Source organism: Filicampus tigris, chromosome 9 (assembly GCF_054856515.1).
Source record: "Filicampus tigris isolate MCC_2025a chromosome 9, RoL_Ftig_1.0, whole genome shotgun sequence".
Lineage (NCBI taxonomy): Eukaryota > Metazoa > Chordata > Actinopteri > Syngnathiformes > Syngnathidae > Filicampus > Filicampus tigris.
This window is the reverse complement of record NC_141225.1, coordinates 19,068,801-19,086,987: the sequence shown is the minus strand read 5'-3', so window position 1 is coordinate 19,086,987 and position 18,187 is coordinate 19,068,801. Positions and strand designations below refer to the sequence as shown.

At 40.2% G+C, this 18,187-nt stretch overlaps 1 protein-coding gene across 4 annotated transcripts in view; it reads left to right on the top strand.

The window, feature by feature from the left end:
• cita (citron rho-interacting serine/threonine kinase a) overlaps window positions 1-18,187 on the top strand; it is a 35,799-nt gene that overhangs the window by 1,319 nt on the left and 16,293 nt on the right. For 3 of the 4 annotated variants that reach the window (XM_086041120.1, XM_086041121.1, XM_086041118.1), the window contains exons 5-24: window positions 1,663-1,764; window positions 3,306-3,448; window positions 4,009-4,102; window positions 4,182-4,388; window positions 4,619-4,772; window positions 6,360-6,549; window positions 9,105-9,210; window positions 10,162-10,305; window positions 10,659-10,778; window positions 12,817-12,987; window positions 13,107-13,160; window positions 13,239-13,292; window positions 13,770-13,910; window positions 14,068-14,193; window positions 14,642-14,737; window positions 14,851-14,967; window positions 15,579-15,688; window positions 16,079-16,253; window positions 17,238-17,435; window positions 17,701-17,754. In XM_086041120.1, the coding sequence (XP_085897246.1) occupies window positions 1,663-1,764; window positions 3,306-3,448; window positions 4,009-4,102; window positions 4,182-4,388; window positions 4,619-4,772; window positions 6,360-6,549; window positions 9,105-9,210; window positions 10,162-10,305; window positions 10,659-10,778; window positions 12,817-12,987; window positions 13,107-13,160; window positions 13,239-13,292; window positions 13,770-13,910; window positions 14,068-14,193; window positions 14,642-14,737; window positions 14,851-14,967; window positions 15,579-15,688; window positions 16,079-16,253; window positions 17,238-17,435; window positions 17,701-17,754 (2,556 nt within the window). Of the gene's footprint in view, window positions 1-1,662; window positions 1,765-3,305; window positions 3,449-4,008; window positions 4,103-4,181; window positions 4,389-4,618; window positions 4,773-6,359; window positions 6,550-9,104; window positions 9,211-10,161; window positions 10,306-10,658; window positions 10,779-12,816; window positions 12,988-13,106; window positions 13,161-13,238; window positions 13,293-13,769; window positions 13,911-14,064; window positions 14,194-14,641; window positions 14,738-14,850; window positions 14,968-15,578; window positions 15,689-16,078; window positions 16,254-17,237; window positions 17,436-17,700; window positions 17,755-18,187 lie in introns of all 4 variants that reach the window. The other variant, XM_086041119.1, reaches the window with a different exon arrangement.

Genomic DNA, 18,187 nt, shown 5'->3' with positions numbered 1-18,187 from the left:
TTTCCACTGGCCTCTTCTATAGAAGCACCTTGATTAAGTGCAGGAAATTGTCAACTTTCCACTGCTGTGCTGTAGAATGTTGTTAATAGCATTAAGGATGGTGAGTGGTGACTATATGGTGACAGGGATGAATATTTTTTTTTTCTTTCACTTCCTACTTTTTTCTAGAAAGCATGAATGTTTTCTCAATAAGGGATCTTCTCCCCCTTCTTTATCCATCCCTGCGGCATTTTTGCCATTTTTTTGTTCATTTCAAAGAAGGAAAAATCTGCTGTCTCTTCTCATTTCTCATATCTCTAGTTCTACCCCAACGTATAATTAAGTAGCTATGAGCTATTACTACACGCTTTGCAACAAAACACGTTGTTTGATAAATGATTTTATTGTATTGTTTAAAGTAAGTCCTTCTGGTCTAATGAGGAAAAATTACAATAGAACTAAAGGCAAATGTCACAAAACTTTAGAGGCACAATTTTCTGGAGTCATCGTCATATGTGTTTTGCTTTTTCTTTGGCTGTTTGTGACACTATTGCCACAGAAGGGTGCCAGTTATGGCAAGGAGGGAGTGTGGAATCATTAACCATAGAAACCGAAATAGAACTTGCTGCAAACACCTTCCTGTTCTCTCTCTCTCTCTCTCTCTCTCAATCATGTCTTTGAGGTGTTTTCGAAGTATGAGTACAGTACAGACACAAAAAGATATTTCGCCTTAATAAACATTAAGCATTATTTTGAAATAGACAATATTTGAAAGCAATACAACTACCAGTACAAGTTTATTTGCCAAAATGATAAATGGTATGTGCGTAAACGAGAATCTTACATCTCACTTACCTAAAACGTATGTATGTAATACAAACTTTTAAAGTTGATGTTTTTGGTAATATTATTTTTTGGAGGATAGTTTTACTTTTAGTTTTATAATAAGATTATCATACTATTATTCATTGACTTTTCTTTATTATATTATATTGTATTATATTATATTATATTATATTATTGTATGACCATAAAGAGTACAAATGCTCTCTTAAACATGGGCAGTGGATTAATTTACTATGTATTTCTTATGAGGAAAATTGTTTTGAAATTAGAACAACTTGGAAGCCACTAAACAGCCTTTATTCGACTGAAGGGATTTTTGTTATTCTAAAAAAAAAAAAAAAGTGTATGAGGCAAATAAAGAATATAATTTATTTAGGGGCAAGTGTTTTTTTCCTGATTGTCATGAATATATGTGTACGGTTGTTTGGAATATTTGAAAAACAACAACAACATACAAAAGAATGCAGGAGTGTTGACTGCTCAGTTGTTGCAGTCAAAGAAAATCCCACTGGAGGATGCTGTGGAGTCGAACACTTAAAGTCATCATTTCACAGCATGTGACTAACACAACTGCTCACAGACAGAATAGTATATGAGTTGTGACAGGAAGAGAAGTGAGCAAAAAATGAGCAACAACTGTAATGTGCAAGAAATGCTTTGCTCAGACAACAGATGTCTTTATTGATACATTCAATCAAACCTCCACATAAAAAGTTGGCATTAGACAATACAGTATTGATGGTTTTACATTTCATTTAAACCAGTTGAATTGAATTATACATGTTATGTAATAGTTTTTTTTTTTTTTGTGCATATTCTGTACCCCATTTGATGCAGATGGTTTTTCACGAAGAGGAGCGGAGAATTCTGTCTTTGAACTGCAGTCCCTGGATCCCACAGCTCTTCTGTGCTTTCCAGGATGATGAGCATGTCTATTTGGTGAGACGGTGTTTCAACCCTCATCTTCTACAACTACCATGCATGTTTTTACCATTACTATTGCACTGAATTCAATCCTCACCTGCAATCGAAGGTTAATATTGACCCTTGACAAAATCTTCAGGCATTATACTGTGTCAGTAAGTGTCTCTTGAGGAAATGCCCCCATTCCCCCCAAAGAGATGAATAAGTCTAAGCATTAGTTGAATTCAGTGATAATGGAAAGGACTATAAATACAGTACATGATAAACGAGTTGATCTTGACAGTGAAAAAGTAATCTTTTGCACAAAACCTCTTGACATGTCTTCATGACGTATCAGAATGTGCTTACCATGCTTTTGTGAAGGTTACTATTTTTCCATTTTTCTTTCACAGCAGTGAGTTCCAGTACGTGAAACTCTTAGAACAGTGAGATCAGTCAGAATAATATACGAGTTGCTCGGGGAAGGAACCTGAACTGAAGTGTGCGTTTCGGGGAGCAACTTGGAAAGATTTTGTGTTGGAGGACAAAAATAGTCCTTAAAAAAAATGCAAAATACACCTTTTTTTAACATTAAAAAGGTCCTCGTGGCTTAGACGCATAGGACACATTGATATCCTTTAAGATTTAAACAGTATGCTATTTGAAAATAAAAATGTAGGAGTGTCAGCGAAGCTGACTAGACCTGGGCCTAACATGGAGCAATATTTACTGATTGGCAAAATTACCAATAAATGTTTATGTAGACATTGAATTGACTGACAACAGTGCTATTGTCCAGTATTTATAATAATCCCCGTCTAAACTGTTAACAATGTAAAGACAAGTGAGCCTTCCCATGTTCACCATGTTTGCCTCCATTCTCGCGTGGTGCGTTTTCTTTCCTGCCCCTCTGTCTCACCCTGCTCCCCAGCAGAGCATGGAGGAAAATACAAAGCATCCATCTCTATCTGTGTGTTAGAGGGGCTCCCAGTCTCCCTGTTGCTAGGTAACACAGCCAAATGCTCCCGCTCATTCAGACTTGCCGGCCATTCATGCACCAGGGGCTCTCATCTGTTATGGCTATAATGGTTGCCGCCTTATAGCTGAAATCAGCCTGAACAAAAGCCTTTCATCTCCGCTTGCAGACAACAGAGGCTAGAAATGGAGAGCCGCATTTAGATTTAGGCTTGCGAACTTGAAGACTTTTTTTTTTTTTTTTTTTTTTCGTACCAGCTTGATGCTTATGAACAGAGACATGCTCCCTATGCAATGATTGGCCCTTTGTTCCATTTTAGTTTAAAAAAATGACTGCAATTGCGATGTCACAGATAATCTGCCACCACATCTGATGTTACATAATCTATAATGAAAGCCACCCTATCATCCTAAACAGGAACATGCTTTGATCACACACATGGTTCTACTGTTGCCTGTTTTTCTAAATATAGTCCCGCTTATGGGCATTTAGAGATGCATCGTCGACATGTGCTGGCTGCATATTTTAGTAACAAACAAACCAGACCCAAATACCGATGCCACTGGTATGTGTTTTGTGACTGCATGCAACTGTGTGTTAGGCAATGGAGTATTTGCCAGGGGGCGACCTCCTGTCTCTGCTCACGCGATACGAGGAGCAGTTTGACGAGTCCATGGCTCAGTTCTATTTGGCTGAGCTGGTGGAGGCCATTCATGCTGTCCACCAGCTGGGCTACGTCCACAGGTGAGACGCTATGTGATAAATGTGACGCTAGAGTCAAGGTTGTAGTTGCAGTTGTGGTTGAATGGGTGTCTTCTCACTAGAAATGACACAAGGAAAGGATAAAAGACTTTGAGTTTTTGTTGGAAATAGAAGAAAAAGATTCAGAATTAATAATCAATTATTCATATCGATGATAATTTTGAGGAAAGGAATTGAGTATTCTGAAGGACCGTAAGATCCTCAGTTATAATCAACTACCGTTACGCATTTAGAACATTGAATATACCTGTATAGAGGGGTGATTAATTTTGGCTTTGGAATGTTTTGTAAATAAAGAATCTCAACTTTGTAGTCTTTGCCACTTTCTTGTTTCATGAACAAGAAAAGACACCCATTGATCAAACATAAATTCACCTCACTGACAAAAAAAAATTGCCCTTACTATGAATAATGTTGGAAAATCCTGTGTATATGTCCTTAAGAATAGTGCAATGTGCAACTTAGTGGTGTAACACATGTTACAGAAATGAGCCAACCAGCAACTGTTTGAAAGCAATCTCTTCTAACATAACCATTTACAGAGATGTCAAGCCCGAAAACGTTGTCATCGATCGGACCGGTCACATCAAGCTGGCAGACTTTGGATCAGCTGCCAAGCTCACAGCGAACAAAACGGTGAGTGGAGTATAACGTTTGCCCTCTGTGTGAATGACTCTGTTGTTGTTGATGGGTGCATCACTTTATCTTCTTCCAGGTGGCCACTCCCACTGTGCCCGTGGGAACGCAAGACTTCCTCTCGCCTGAGGTATTGGAGGCCATGAACGGGGACCCTCGCAGCACATACGGCGTGGAGTGTGACTGGTGGTCCCTCGGAGTCATAGCCTTTGACATGATCTATTCCAAACTGCCTTTCTCTGATGGCACTTCCACACGGACCATCCACAACATCCTCAACTTCCAGGTTCTTAATGTTTGAAAACACTCCAATATTTGCAAAATAGGCAAAAGTAATAGGACATGCCTCTTCATTTGTTTATTAACTTTTGATTGGGCTCTATTGCTTACTTGTAGTTCCCCCTATAGTTTTTTTTGGTAGCTTTTCTGACCTCAACAGCAAAATACACTTGGAGTGAACTTGAACAGAAATTGTGTGTGATTATGACTGAACTTCGAGGTGTATGTTGTCCGCAGCGTTTTCTGAAGATTCCAGAAGTGCCGCACGCCAGTAAACAGTTTGTTGACCTGGTGCTTAGTTTGCTGTGTGGCGCTAAAGAACGTCTGGGATTCCAGGGACTCAGATGCCACTCATTTTTTTCCAGTGTGGACTGGAACAATTTACGACAAGGTGAGGAAGAAATCTGACAAGCTGTTCCTTTCTTATAAGGCCAGGCCAATTAATCGGCCAGCCGGTTTAATCTGCCGCTATTAGGCCTTTTCAAAAATAATAATCGGCCTGAGTTTTGCTGATTAAACGCTGATATAATCTTGCTTTCTCATGAAACAGTGAATTCTTCTCAGTAGGTATGGGCAGGAAGTAAAGGACATACTGAATTAGCAAATAAACTTTTTGGTAGCAACACATTAATAGTACACTTTAAATACGAAATCAAATATTTGGGTGTTATGATGACTTTCTGCATGGCTGACAGAATTATTCATATTTTGATATTTGAGAAAGGTGTCTCTGGTCTTTATTTCAATGTCATCACATGAAGTTTTGACTTAGAAATAAAAATAAAACAAAAATAATGGAGACATTTTAACGTTAAAGGGCATCATGAACATATCATGTTTTGCTAGTAACGTCACTCAGTATGCAGTTGTTGTAAACGTTAAGGGAGCAAGTTATTTTATTCATCATATATTTAAAAAAAATAATCGGCTCATTAATCGGTTATCAACATTTTTTTCTGGCAAATAGCGGAATTTGCACCAGCCTCAAAAAATCTATATTGGGAGGACAAGCCTTATAGAAAATGGATGATGTGTGAGTGTAAGGGGTCGTCAAATGTTGCAAATCAAAGTGTTTGTTCTGTTGTGCTACGCATCGCATTGCTAGCTCTTGGCAAAACTCCATCTTTGTCCTGGGGAGGAAATTGGTAGCTGGAAGAGGAAAGTATAAAAGCCAAGGCAATTACGTCCATCAAGTTTTCCTGTTGAGCTAACAAAACAAAAAAATCAATGAATGACTAGTTGCATTGGCAACAGAGAACGACGTTGAAGAGGTTGACATTTTCAGCCGAGCATCTGTGACAAAATCACACATAACATTCACACTGAGGAACATTTTCATTCAAGTGTGGTCACATTAGAATGCACAACAATGCTGTCATTCCCGAGTGCGTCCGCCATTTGGAATACGTCACGTTTTGAGATTAATCAACAGTTATTTTTGGTATTCTGATGTTATTGGCAAACATTGATATGCAAGCCCTCCTCTCCCCCTCTCAAGCATTCTCATCTTTGCTGAATTTGAATTTTAATCATCTGCAGCTTATGAGCTAATGTTTAGAATCATCATTGAGCTTTAATCGCCAATGGAAGAATATACTACCACTTTGTTTTGATAGTTTTTCAATTGATTTCCATGAAATGATTCATAAACAGTATGAAACAAAAAGACACATGGACACCACTTGTTTATAAAGTGATGCAGATTGAGCGTTCCGCTTCAGCTCTGGCTTAAGCTTGCTCTGCTGCAGTGAGAGAGGGCAAGTGAGCGTGAGGAGGGAGGGACGGAGGCAGCATGTGCATCAACGTGCGACTTACCGCACTCTCGGCGCACACCGCTCTGCAAGGTTCCTCCTCCCTTTCTTTCTTCCTGTCTCCCCGCCACCCCTCCTTTTTTTTTTTTAAATAGCCTCTCCACCTCTGAAAACATTTCTCTTGGCCCTTTTGGCTCCCTCCTCTAATTCTTCCCCTCTCCCGACAGTTCTCCCACCTTTTGTTCCTGCGTTGCACGCCGAAGATGACACCTCTAATTTTGAGGAGCCGGAGCAGGCAGCCCCCCGGCCAGCCTCAGCATCCAAGCGAGGAGCTCCCCCTGTGGGCTTCCAGGGCAAGGATCTCCCCTTTCTAGGATGGTTCTTCAGCAGAGCGCTGACAACATTGGCCAAATCTGAGTAAGTTCAATTTGTTTGCTATGCACTATTTGGCTTTTTTTAAAAATTTTTTTTTTTTAAACACCCTGTTTGATCTTGTGGACCTCTCACATATGCCTATCTGATACACCTTTTATTAATTAAGGACCCCATGCTACCATTGACGGTTGCTGTTTCTCCAGATTTCTCATTACTTTGACAACAAATTCCAGGTGGTTTTAGGTGACTGGGCACATGGCCTGTCATTAGTGTTGTGGCTGTTGAGGCCAAAATGGGTTTTGCTATACGCTGTGCATGACAGAATAAACAGGGGGGGGGGGGGGGGTTTCACTGAATTTGCATGTGTTGCTTCCTTTTCTGCGATTCTTGGGTTTTGTTTGTGTCTTGAGAGCACATGTCGTTGATCCGATGCCCAGGGAGTGCAAATTCACGGGTCAGAGGCTGTGTCTTGCTATCGGTGCTGATTGGTATGCAGCTGAGTGTGTCAATGAGGTTCGCTGAGAGGTGGAACCCCACACACAGACGCGCGCACACCCACACGCCCACACACACACACACACGCACGCACACACGCACACAGCGACATTCCCGCCCTCTCTACTGTTATTGTGCGGCTTAATGGCATCCTGAATACAGCATGGGTTTTGGGACCGTAATTATCCCTGATGCTGTTTGACTTCTTAACCTCCGGTAATAATCCAAAAGGACGTGTTTGATTATAGCAGCCTGTGCCAGCTTGATCGTGCTGGAGACTGCGGATCATGACAGCTGCAGTAACAGAAAGGAAGGAAAAGGCGCGAGGAGATTAGACGGCAAAAGGGATGAAGAGATGAGATTGGGGGAGCATCTATTTCTATGGTGACCACTGTGGTGTGTTTTTCCTCCCCCAATTCCCCACCCCCATCTTTACTGTTGTCTTTGCCTCATCTTATTTTCTTCACCTTTAAATGTCTCTTTCCCTTGCCGTTACACCGGCAGTCATGTTGTGTCTTCTTCTGTAAACTACTCATATCTTTTGCTCTAGTTGATTAAGTGGAGATAGGCGTTCCTAGGATGTGTCACATTAGTGTGTGGACGCACGCATATGCGTATAGGGGAAAAAAAGAGAGAGAATTGAGCCCAAGAACGCCTGGCATAATGATAATGCTAATAATGTGTTTTGGGGGTTAGTAGAATCCTTCTTTTGTTGTCATTTTTGTTTTGCTGAACACGTCTGACTGCTCATTAGTACAACTCACCAAAATGCCCCAAGCAGCATGTCTCAAACTCATAAAATATGTGCATGACTAGGAATCTTTTTGCAGTGGTTGGGGGATTGAGCAACAGCTCATATGTAAATTTATCTTCCTTAAATTGTTTTCAAATACTTATTAAGATAGATATTTTAAATACAACTGACTGAAGGCTATTATTTTTGTTTAATGTATGTATTTGTTTTATTTTTGTTAACCCACCTATGAAAGGGAATAAAAATGTCCTTGATCAAAGTGGTTTAGTAAATTGTCCAACATTTAAATGTGAAAATGAAATGGACCATCAGGTCAAATTGCCATGAAGGAACACAGCCAAGATGGCAATGGTGAGAGCTTTCATGGTCATGCTGGTTTGTTTTAGATTGTTGTCCTGCTGCAAGTGCGCTTCAGCTTTAGGTCACGGACTGATAGCCGAATATTCTTCTTCAGGATTTTCCAATATAGATCAGAACGCAAATCGTAACAAGTCCTGAAGCAAAAAAACAGCCCCAGACTGTCACTTTCCCACTACCATGTTTAACTGTTGGTATGATGTTCTTTTTCTAAAATGCTGTTACATTTACACCAGATGTAACAAGACGCTTACCGGTACCTTCCAAAAAATTCAGCTTTTGTAGTCCCTGCAATATTCTCCCTAAAGATTTGGGAGTCATTGTGATTTATTTAGTATTTTTTTTGCAAAAGTAAGACAAGCCTTTATGCTCATTTTGGTGAGCAGTGTTTTTTGCCTCGGAACTCTGCCATGGATGTCTTTTTCTTTCTTTTTTTTTTAAATTTTTTTTTACCAGTTTCGTCCTCATTGTTGAGTCAACACTTAACTTAGATTAAGGAAGCCAACAGTTCTTTGGAAGTTGTTCTGGGTTCCTTTGTCAACACCTGGCTGAGTTGTCACTGTGCTGTTGGGGCTGTTGGCTGGACACTCCTGGGAAGGTTCACCACCGGTCCATGTTTTCTTCATTTGTGGATAATGGCTTTAGATGTTTTAGCCGACTTCATTTTTTCAGACAGGTTCTAGTGCATGTATTTTTTTCATTGAACAGGTTATTCAGGCATGGGTGTGGTCAGTGAAAATGAATTCAGCTTTCCCCAAAATATGAATAGCCACAGTTAATTGATTTAAATGATTTAACAAGGGGGGAATTATCACTATTATAGTGTGATTTAATAGTTAATAGTTATTTTTTAATAGTGCAGTAGTTCTCAAACTCTCGCCAAGAACCACCTAAAAAGTAACATTTATGATTGGCTTGATAAGGAGTACTGATGTGTTGTTGATTTTGATTTTGTCTTTGCTTTTTATTGTTTTGCTTTTGTTGACACTAGGGTAGTGTCTGCAGGCCTCAACTCTCCTGCTAAGACCAACTCCATGGAAAAGAAGCTCCACCTTAAAAGCAAGGAATTACAAGAAACCCAAGACAAATGTCACAAGGTGAGACATTTGCTGGTGGTACCACTCCAATAATTTGCACAGGTCTAGACAATCACTTTTCCTGAAGTGTTTACATGTGTATTTTATTGTTTTTTGACATTGCCTTTTTTCCACCTTGCCTTAAGAAATACTTGGTTATTTTATAATGCATCTCTGAAAAGCCAAAAGTACAAGGTGTACCACTGGTTTGATATCCATTTTTTCTGCAAAATCAGTGTAGTGGCAAAAGAAAAAATATGTACCCATTTGAAAATCTACCAAATCATCCAAGACATCAATTTTATATCCCGAAAAAATCCAGGGATTGATTGTGATGAACAAGTCCAACACATGAGCATAGTGTCATATTTTACCTTGCATTTTGCTAATAGTGATTATAGTAAAATTTCCCTATTGAGCAATTATGCACTGGACACCGAACTCTGCTCCCGTATTTAAGAAACAGATTGTTAGCTGTTTTTTTTTTTTTCAAACAGTCACTTCACCTTCCAATAGGCCAGTGGAAATGAGTGGGAAATCCCAAAAGTGATACCCCTCCAAGCGTTGGTGTTTATGGCTTCTTTTCTGTTTATTGTCAGCCAGCCCCCTATAAATGGAGACACTCTTCTTCCAAAGTGGCCTTTATCAACCATCAGTTGGGTCATAACTCAGTAGTAGTAACCCCTCTAGACATCCTAACCCTCCTTGATGATGATTTACTCACATGAGAACTGAACACAGTGCTTGCTGGCCTGCATGCTGCTCGACAAGGTCACACAAAGTGGCATGCATTTGCATTAGTACGTAAGTACTGCTGAAGTCTCGCCAGTTGAAAACAGATTACCAACACATTCAATATAGTCAAATCATCGACATTCTAGGCACACAATTTGTCCTTTTTCAAACAATGACGTTTAATCTACCAAGACAGGACTTTATTCATTGAACAATATGAACCTGTCATGTATTCAGATGGAGCAGGAGATCTCCAGGTTCCAACGCAAAATGACTGATCTGGAGTCAGTGCTCCACCAGAAAGATGTGGAGCTGAAGGCCTCTGAGACTCAGAGAAGTATCCTCGAGCAAGACCTCGCCACCTACATCACGGAGTGCAGCGTGAGTCTTACAGCACGCAACGATGTTTCCGTAGATGTGAGAGAATCCCTCCAGACATTTTGTCAGCTACACAAACATCCGCTGACATGTCCTCCCAAAAAGCCCAATTACCTCTGTAAAATCTTTTGGATTTCCACAAGTCATTTTAATGTGAAATGTTTACATAAAGCGAGCTCTTAGATCTTGATGTTTCAGCCTCTCTGTTGTTATTAATCAAATACAGAGCGAACTCAAGCGAAACCTTAAAACCAAATAATTCTCTCTGAAGGTTGTTTCACAAAATGGTGTACTATGGTGCCCTGTACCAAATAAATAAATATTACTTCGAGCCATGTTATATGCTGTGTTTGCAGAGCCTAAAGCGGAGCCTCGAGGAGGCGCGCGTGGAAGTCTCTAGAGAAGATGACAAAGCTATGCAGCTGCTGCACGACATCCGTGAACAGAGCAACAAGCTGCAGGAAATTAAAGAGCAAGTATGTGTAGTAGTTACCTCATCCCTTTTCTCGTCATCGATATGAGCTTGTGTTTCAGTTAGCTACTGCAAGACAACAGAGTTCAAACTCAAAGATGACCAACTAAAGGGAAAATCTGTCAGATCCATCAATCTAGCCATCAGTTTGGGAAATCACTGTTTGTCTTTACCTGTAATCGTGAAATGGCTGAATTAGCAGTGCAATGGTGCGCATTGTCAGCATTTCTCAGGCAGGGCATCACCTCCGAGGGTTCCCTTCGTTCTGCATACTGTAATCACAAAGGTCATCCCTGCAGATGGCATCCCTACGAGGTACAAAAATAGTGACTTTGATCATTAATCATGATGCTTGGCTACATTTGTCTCCAGTGGAAGATAGGCGCAATGATTTCCTATTTAGGATCAGAGAATACTGTACACATATTATTGTGAAGTACAGTACTTTACAAATATCCTCATAGTCATGATGGGAAACAACCCCACACCCCCAAAATCATCAAAAGTCACCATTTAGCAAATAAAGCAAAATGTTCAGCGGTGTGTTTCTGCTAGACTCTTCCCTCAAGAATAGCAGATTTAGCCACTGTAGGTTATATAAAACATTTAATCAGCCTTTCTGTTACCTTTTGATTTGTATTTATTTATTTTTTTATGGGGATGAACAATCGTTGCTGCAGTGCACTGCAGCTTCTATAGCTGGCTGCACAGTGAAACAATGTCAGCACATCTTTGTCTGTAAAAGCGGGAGAGCAACTCACTTTTGTTCATGCTGTTCCAAATGAGTCTCTGAAATTCTTGAACGCACAGCTCAGATGCATAAAAAGCACACGAATCATTTAAAGCCAACTTGAGGCGGCATGACTTAATGGTAGAGTGGTCGTCTCCCCACCCAAAGGTTGTGGGTTTGAAGCCCGGCCAGTAACCATGTCAAAGTAACCTTGAGCAAGATACTGAACCCTCAGTAGCTCCTGATGCTGCGTCATCAGGAGGTGCAATGAGGTACAGCGTGAAGCGCTTTGAGTACCGAAGGTAGAAAAGCGCTATCCAAGTGACAGCTCATTTACCATTTGTGATAAAAGGGCCCTTAAGAGAAGGACTCAACTTGCCTGAGTCATTATATCGTACAAAGTTAACTTTGAACTGTACAGTATATAAGGATTACTCAGTGCAGTTAGCACTCCTCTACCGTCTATCTTCAATAATTTAACAATGTGTTTATTTATTTTAGTTCTTGTTTTTAAGGGTGTAGAACTAGTAAAAGAATACTAAATATCGTTCATATTTTACTACCACAGGGATGGGCAACTGGTGGGATATTGGAGTTCTATCGCCGTTTTTAGTAGGATTTTTTTGGTTTACAAAGTGTGTGTGTATAGTTTTAAGTTGTAATATCTCTGTTCACCACTAAATGGCGGGCGTGGCTTAGTTACACTTTTTCTACTGCTTTTCTACTGCCCTACACTACAACGTGATTAGGCCTAATGTTTTTTTTCTGGATTTGGAAAGGCATGCAGGAAAAACATGAAATCTCAATAATCTTGAAATTTTGATTGAGTGCACAAAATGAGTTCTTGCACATAATGATCAGACGTTTTGTGCTGTCCTTGAATGGTCATTTTTATGCAAGAGAGCCCTTTGTGTGGTTATTTTGTTGTTTGCCTCAAACTCATTGTTTTGAAATGGAGGCACTTTTACACATGCACTGAGAAATGTATAATGAAACATGAACTATATTAAAAGCACCTATTTTGTTCAAATTTGAAATTTGTTTCATACATCTGGCTAGGAAGTGCGTGGTCCTATGTGGCCCCACAGTAGCACTGATGAAATATTGTGGCTCCCTACATCATTAAAGTTGCCCATCCCTGAGCTACACGAAAGGGGGAAACTGCTGTACAACAGCCATAATAAACAAACATGAAATTAATGCTCTTTGACATTTTCACTGTCAACGAAACTTTTTCCATCTCTGTGATTGCACAATTGATGCAGTTCTTTTACTGGCTCTATGAGATTCCGTTATGGACGTGTTGTTTTAGGAGTACCACGCCCAGCTGGAGGAAATGCAAGTGACCATCAGGCAGCTGGAGGAGGACCTGTCCGCTGCGCGCCGCCGCAGCGACCTCTACGAATCGGAACTTAGAGACTCAAGACAAACTAGCGAGGAACTCAAACGGAAGGCTGTGGAGTACCAGCAGAGGATTCAGAAGGTACTCCAACCAAGAAATGTGCAGAATACTGTACAACACATTGCTGCCTCTGTTGCCTTATTACACTGTAATCACTGGAAATTGGATCAGGGTTGCTTCATCATTCTTTATGTTTTCAGGCTAAAGAGCAGGGTAAAGCAGAGGTAGAGGAGCTTCTCTCCAAACTGGAAAAGGTAAAGTGAGTCTGAGGGTGTTATAGATTTCTAGTGCTTCAGTTGTAGTTATATGTAACCATTTGTTTCCTTCTCAAGACAAATGCTGAGCAGCAGGTGAAAATCCAAGAGCTCCAGGACAAACTGTCGAAGGTACATTTCTTATTGATTTAAAATAATTCATTACTCTTTGTATATATGAGACAAGAAATTGTTTTAATAAACCGGAAAGATGGCAAAATGCAATTGCATCTGGTAGTCCGACAGTTGCACGAGCCTTCCTTGTTCCCTGTTTATCCCATATTGTAGCTTTTTAGTATTTAAAATGTGTCCATTCAGCATGCCTGCAGGTTCCTTGAAAGTCTTTAATATGATTTTCCGAGATGAGAGATAAGCGTTAAAGAAAGTGAGTTAGTGGTCATTTTTGTCAGCAAGTGAAAGAAATCTGAGACATCCGATTCACTAAATGTGACCAGGGCCAGTCCATAAACAAAGTTTTGAAAAATCTAAATTGTGGCTTGTTTAAATCTGCAGATCGCCGTATATATAATACAGTATGAGTACAAATGTCTGGTTCAAGTGTTTCTGGAACTCCACTAACTTGCCTTCTAACCCCCTGACCTCCCTTAGGCGGTGAAAGCGAGCACAGAAGCCACTGAGCTGCTGCAGAATGTCAGACAGGCCAAAGAACGGCTGGAACGAGACCTGGAGCGCTTGCGGGGCAAAAGCGACTCGAGTGACACGCTCAAGCGACGTCTGAGAGAGACAGAGGTACCACTTTAGACAAAAATGCTGCACCCTGCTCCTCTTACTGTAAAATATTTGACACACGCCGTCACTATAGTTCAACTTCCTCCACCTCATCCGGCTTTGTAGCCGTCTACACTTCACCTTATGTCTCATTTTGATGTTTTTGGTGTGTAAGCAGGAGGGCAGGAAGACGCTGGAGAACCAGGTAAAGAGGCTGGAGATGGTTGAGCGCCGGGAGAATAAGCTGAAAGATGACATTCAGACCAAATCCCAGCAGATCCAGCAGATGGCTGAAAAGATCCTGGTGAGAGACCAACAGATAAGACTTCCTTAATACTCTTCACTAGCCCACCCCTAATTTTACCCACTGCCCATCTCTGGTTATCTTCACTGCTCCATACTGAGAGCCCATACTTGCACACCGCATGTGCTAGCTAGCTCAGCTCTCATAAATGGCATCTTATCAACAGACTGCATAGATCGCGGCACTTAAACGGTCTCAGCATGAACAGGCGCAGCTACAGCCGTTTTGTGGATTTACAACTTTTCAATGCAAGTTTCACGCTTTTGTTTTATTGTGCGTTTGTTTCTGTAGTAGGTTTGCTCATATGGTTTTCTACTGTTGCTTAATGAATGTTGATCCTAATCAAATACTGTACAAATGTAATCATATCGTTATATCTCCATTTCAGGAAATGGTAGTTTATTCGACTCTTTGTGTTATTCGGCTAACCTAAACCTTTTCTTTTCAGGAACTGGAGGACCACCTGAGGGATGCGCAGTCTACGGCACAAAGGATGGAAACTCAGCTTGTTCAAAAGGAGAGGCTTTATGAAGACAAAATTAAGGTAGTGTTACTATGCGGCTGAAAATATCTCCTCCGGGATGAACTTTGAACAAATGCTAATACCCTATGAGACTTTAATGTGCCGTGTACATGCGCCGGCTCTGTCTAATCAAGGTTCTGGAAGCCCAAATGAAGGTGGACCTAGCCGACAAGGAGAGCCTGGAGGCCAGGAGAGCGCAGCAGGAGGAGGAGTCAAGAGAGAACTGTAAACTTCTCAGCGAGCAGAAAGCGGTAAGAAAAATTGCAATGAATTAGAAATTGTAAATGTGAGAATTGCCTTTAAATTCACACCCTACATTCAGATAAAGCAAGTGGGTGTTGCTCAGTTTCAGTCTCCACAAATAAATGGGACTCTCGTTAATAATGGAGTAAAGAAGCTGAAATGTATTCAGTATGATTTTTGAATGTTTATGTATGAAAGTTTACAAACATGTCTCTTTCAAATTTGGCGCCGTTACTACATCTTTTCATTTCTTTCCATTCACAATATGTCAGCGTGGTTGGGATGTATTGGAATGAGCACTTTGAAGACTAAATTAAATTGAATTGTGGTGTACATCATTTTGCACTGTAAAGTATGGGCTCAAGTCCTAATCTGGTTAATGTGATAGAATTGAGGCAGTTAAGAAGCTTTTCATCTTCTGACATTGACAGTGGAAGATTCAAGCAACACCTTAAAGGAAGCTAAGAGGATTTTACTAGAGTGAAACCTTCTGTTGTCCCCCCCTTCCTAAAAAAAACTGCTTCTGTTAAAATTTGCATGCCAGAACTTTCACGATTTTGTCTTTGTCGAGTTTTTATGTTATTTGCACCATCGCATTGTCTCGCCTCTTTTTCTGCAGACCATTAACGCCATGGATTCAAAGATGAAGAACCTGGAGCAGCGCATCGCCGAGCTGTCAGAGGCTAACAAGCTGGCTGCTAACAGCAGCATCTACACCCAGAAGAATATGTGCGTTAACAAGACGTCCTACCCACATTGTGCTTTCATGAGGGTCACCACCCACACTGACGCCATCTCCTCCTGCCTCCAATGGCTTCATTAGTGTACATTTAAATCTTTGTGCATCGAGGCTGAGGGATGCTTTTAATGATGCAGCATGGCTCATGTCACTACGTAGAGAAAATACCACTTCAACTAATCTTTGAATAAAATGTTTTGTATATATTTGAAGGAATTACATGTGATTATCACATTGTTTTAGCAGAAATGTTTTTTGTCATACTACTGTTAATTTCACTTTTGTTGAAGCTGTAACAGAGGTGCCTCTTTTTTTAAATAAACAGTACACAAGATCCATTTTTTATTTATTTTTTTTGTTTGGTTGTTTTGTCTGATTAGGAAAGCCCAAGAGGAGATGATCTCAGAGCTGCGACAGCAAAAGTTCTATTTGGAGTCTCAGGCTGGCAAGCTCGAGGCTCAAAATGCCAAACTGGAGGAACATCTCGAGAAAATCAGTCAGCAGGAGCAGACAAAGAGGACCCGTCTACTGGAGCTGGAGAGTAGGCTACGGGAGGTGAGCCAATAGCAAACAGAAACAAAATCATTCTGCTGAGGATTAAGTAATGCTCTTTAGCCGTCTCTCAGTGTAGCATTACATTACAGTATTACTGTCCACAAAGCGGATTAAGGCAGTTGATCGGCCACTGAGCTGGTAGTCTTTTTAGATCAATTAATATACAGTAGAACCACAAATTACAATAGTGTTCAATTAAAGTGAGATATAAAGATTAGTTTTCACCCGTTCTTCATATATACAATTGAATAAAATAGAGTTTTCAAAGAAGTATATTACAAAAACATTGTTTTCTCCCTATTACTGTTTATCAACCAATTATTGTTGTTTATTTGGTATTCAGTAACTGGTTTGGGCATCGTTTTCCAAAGTAAAGCAGATGTTTACAAATGTTTTGTTTTCATTAAACGTAATCAGTCTGCTTTCATGAAAAATAATAGATATGTTGTCTGTAAATCGATTCATTCTGACACCTCCACTTCTTTTAGCCACCCAAATACAACCAACACTTTTACATAGATTGGGATGTATTAGGAGTATTAGAATTGTTGTAATTGACTATTTTTGTATCGCCTTTGTGTGTTGTTGAACTTGCAAGACTCAAGATGTCCTAGATGTTCTGTTTCAGTTTTCTTCATTCAATGAATATATACTGCATATTTAACTGCTGTGACCCAAGTTTCATTTAAATGCAGTGCTTTCACTTGTCATCTCAGTAAGTGTATAAAAGAACTATACAGCACCTCCGATAATATATCTCAAAATATACCGTATTAACCCAAATGAATATAACAAAATCTGTTTTCAAAACCAAAAATTTGAGATTGCCTTGTGGTTCTCAAACTGGTTTGAGTGTTTTACAAAATGTACCATCTGGTCCTCTGTACCAACAAATGGTGATAATTATATGCTAATATAATCCCTTTCAGGTCATTGTGACACTGCAGTAAACACACATTTACCCGTGCCCTGTTGACTTTCCAGATGGGCTTAGAGCATGAAGAGGAAAAGCTGGAGATCAAGAGACAGGTGTCAGAGTTGACCCTCTCCCTGCAGGAGCGCGAGTCCCAGATAAGCAGCCTGCAGGCAGCTCGTCTTGCCTTGGAGAGCCAGCTGCAGCAAGCCAAGACTGAATTGGAGGAAACCACTGCTGAGGCTGAAGAGGAGATCACTGCCTTGAGGGTAAGACGGCAAGTGCACTTGAACATATTACTCACAATTACCATATGTAGGTACGCTTGCAAAATCAGGAATACAGTACCGGAAGTACTATTACTATTTGTAGTACTATTACTATTTATACTATTACTATTCTCAGAGCTAATATTAAAAGCAGAAGCATCATTCAGCATATGCACAACACAAACAGTCAACTTTTTAAAAAACTTTTTAATAGCACCGTTATATCATATTCCTCATTTTACATTTTGATTCCCTTTTCTCATAGAATCACAGAGATGAAATTCAACAAAAGTTTGATGCCCTAAGAGACAGCTGTTCAGTAAGTGCTGATTTCTGTAATGGGGATTGAAATTTAATATCTGGATTGAGGGATGGATGGATCTTTATATCATTAATATAGGCAGCAGAGTGGTTAGCATGTCTGCCTCACAGTTCTGAGGTTCGGATTGTGCTTTGTATGTGGAGGTTGCATTTTCTCTGTGTGCTTGCAAGTGTTTTCTCTGGGTACTTTGGTTTCCTCTCACATCCCAAAAAACGTGCATGTTAGGTTTATTAAGGATGAAATGAACAAATGTGAGCATGAATGGTTGTCTGGCCCCGCCTCTTGCCTAAATACATCTGGTATAGGCTCCAACTCACCGGCAACCTTAATAAAGACAAGCGGTACAGAAGCTGGAAGGATGGATGATTAAAATCCATATTTAAAAAGATCATCATGCTAAATCATAAATGCCAAAGTGCAACTTGTGGGT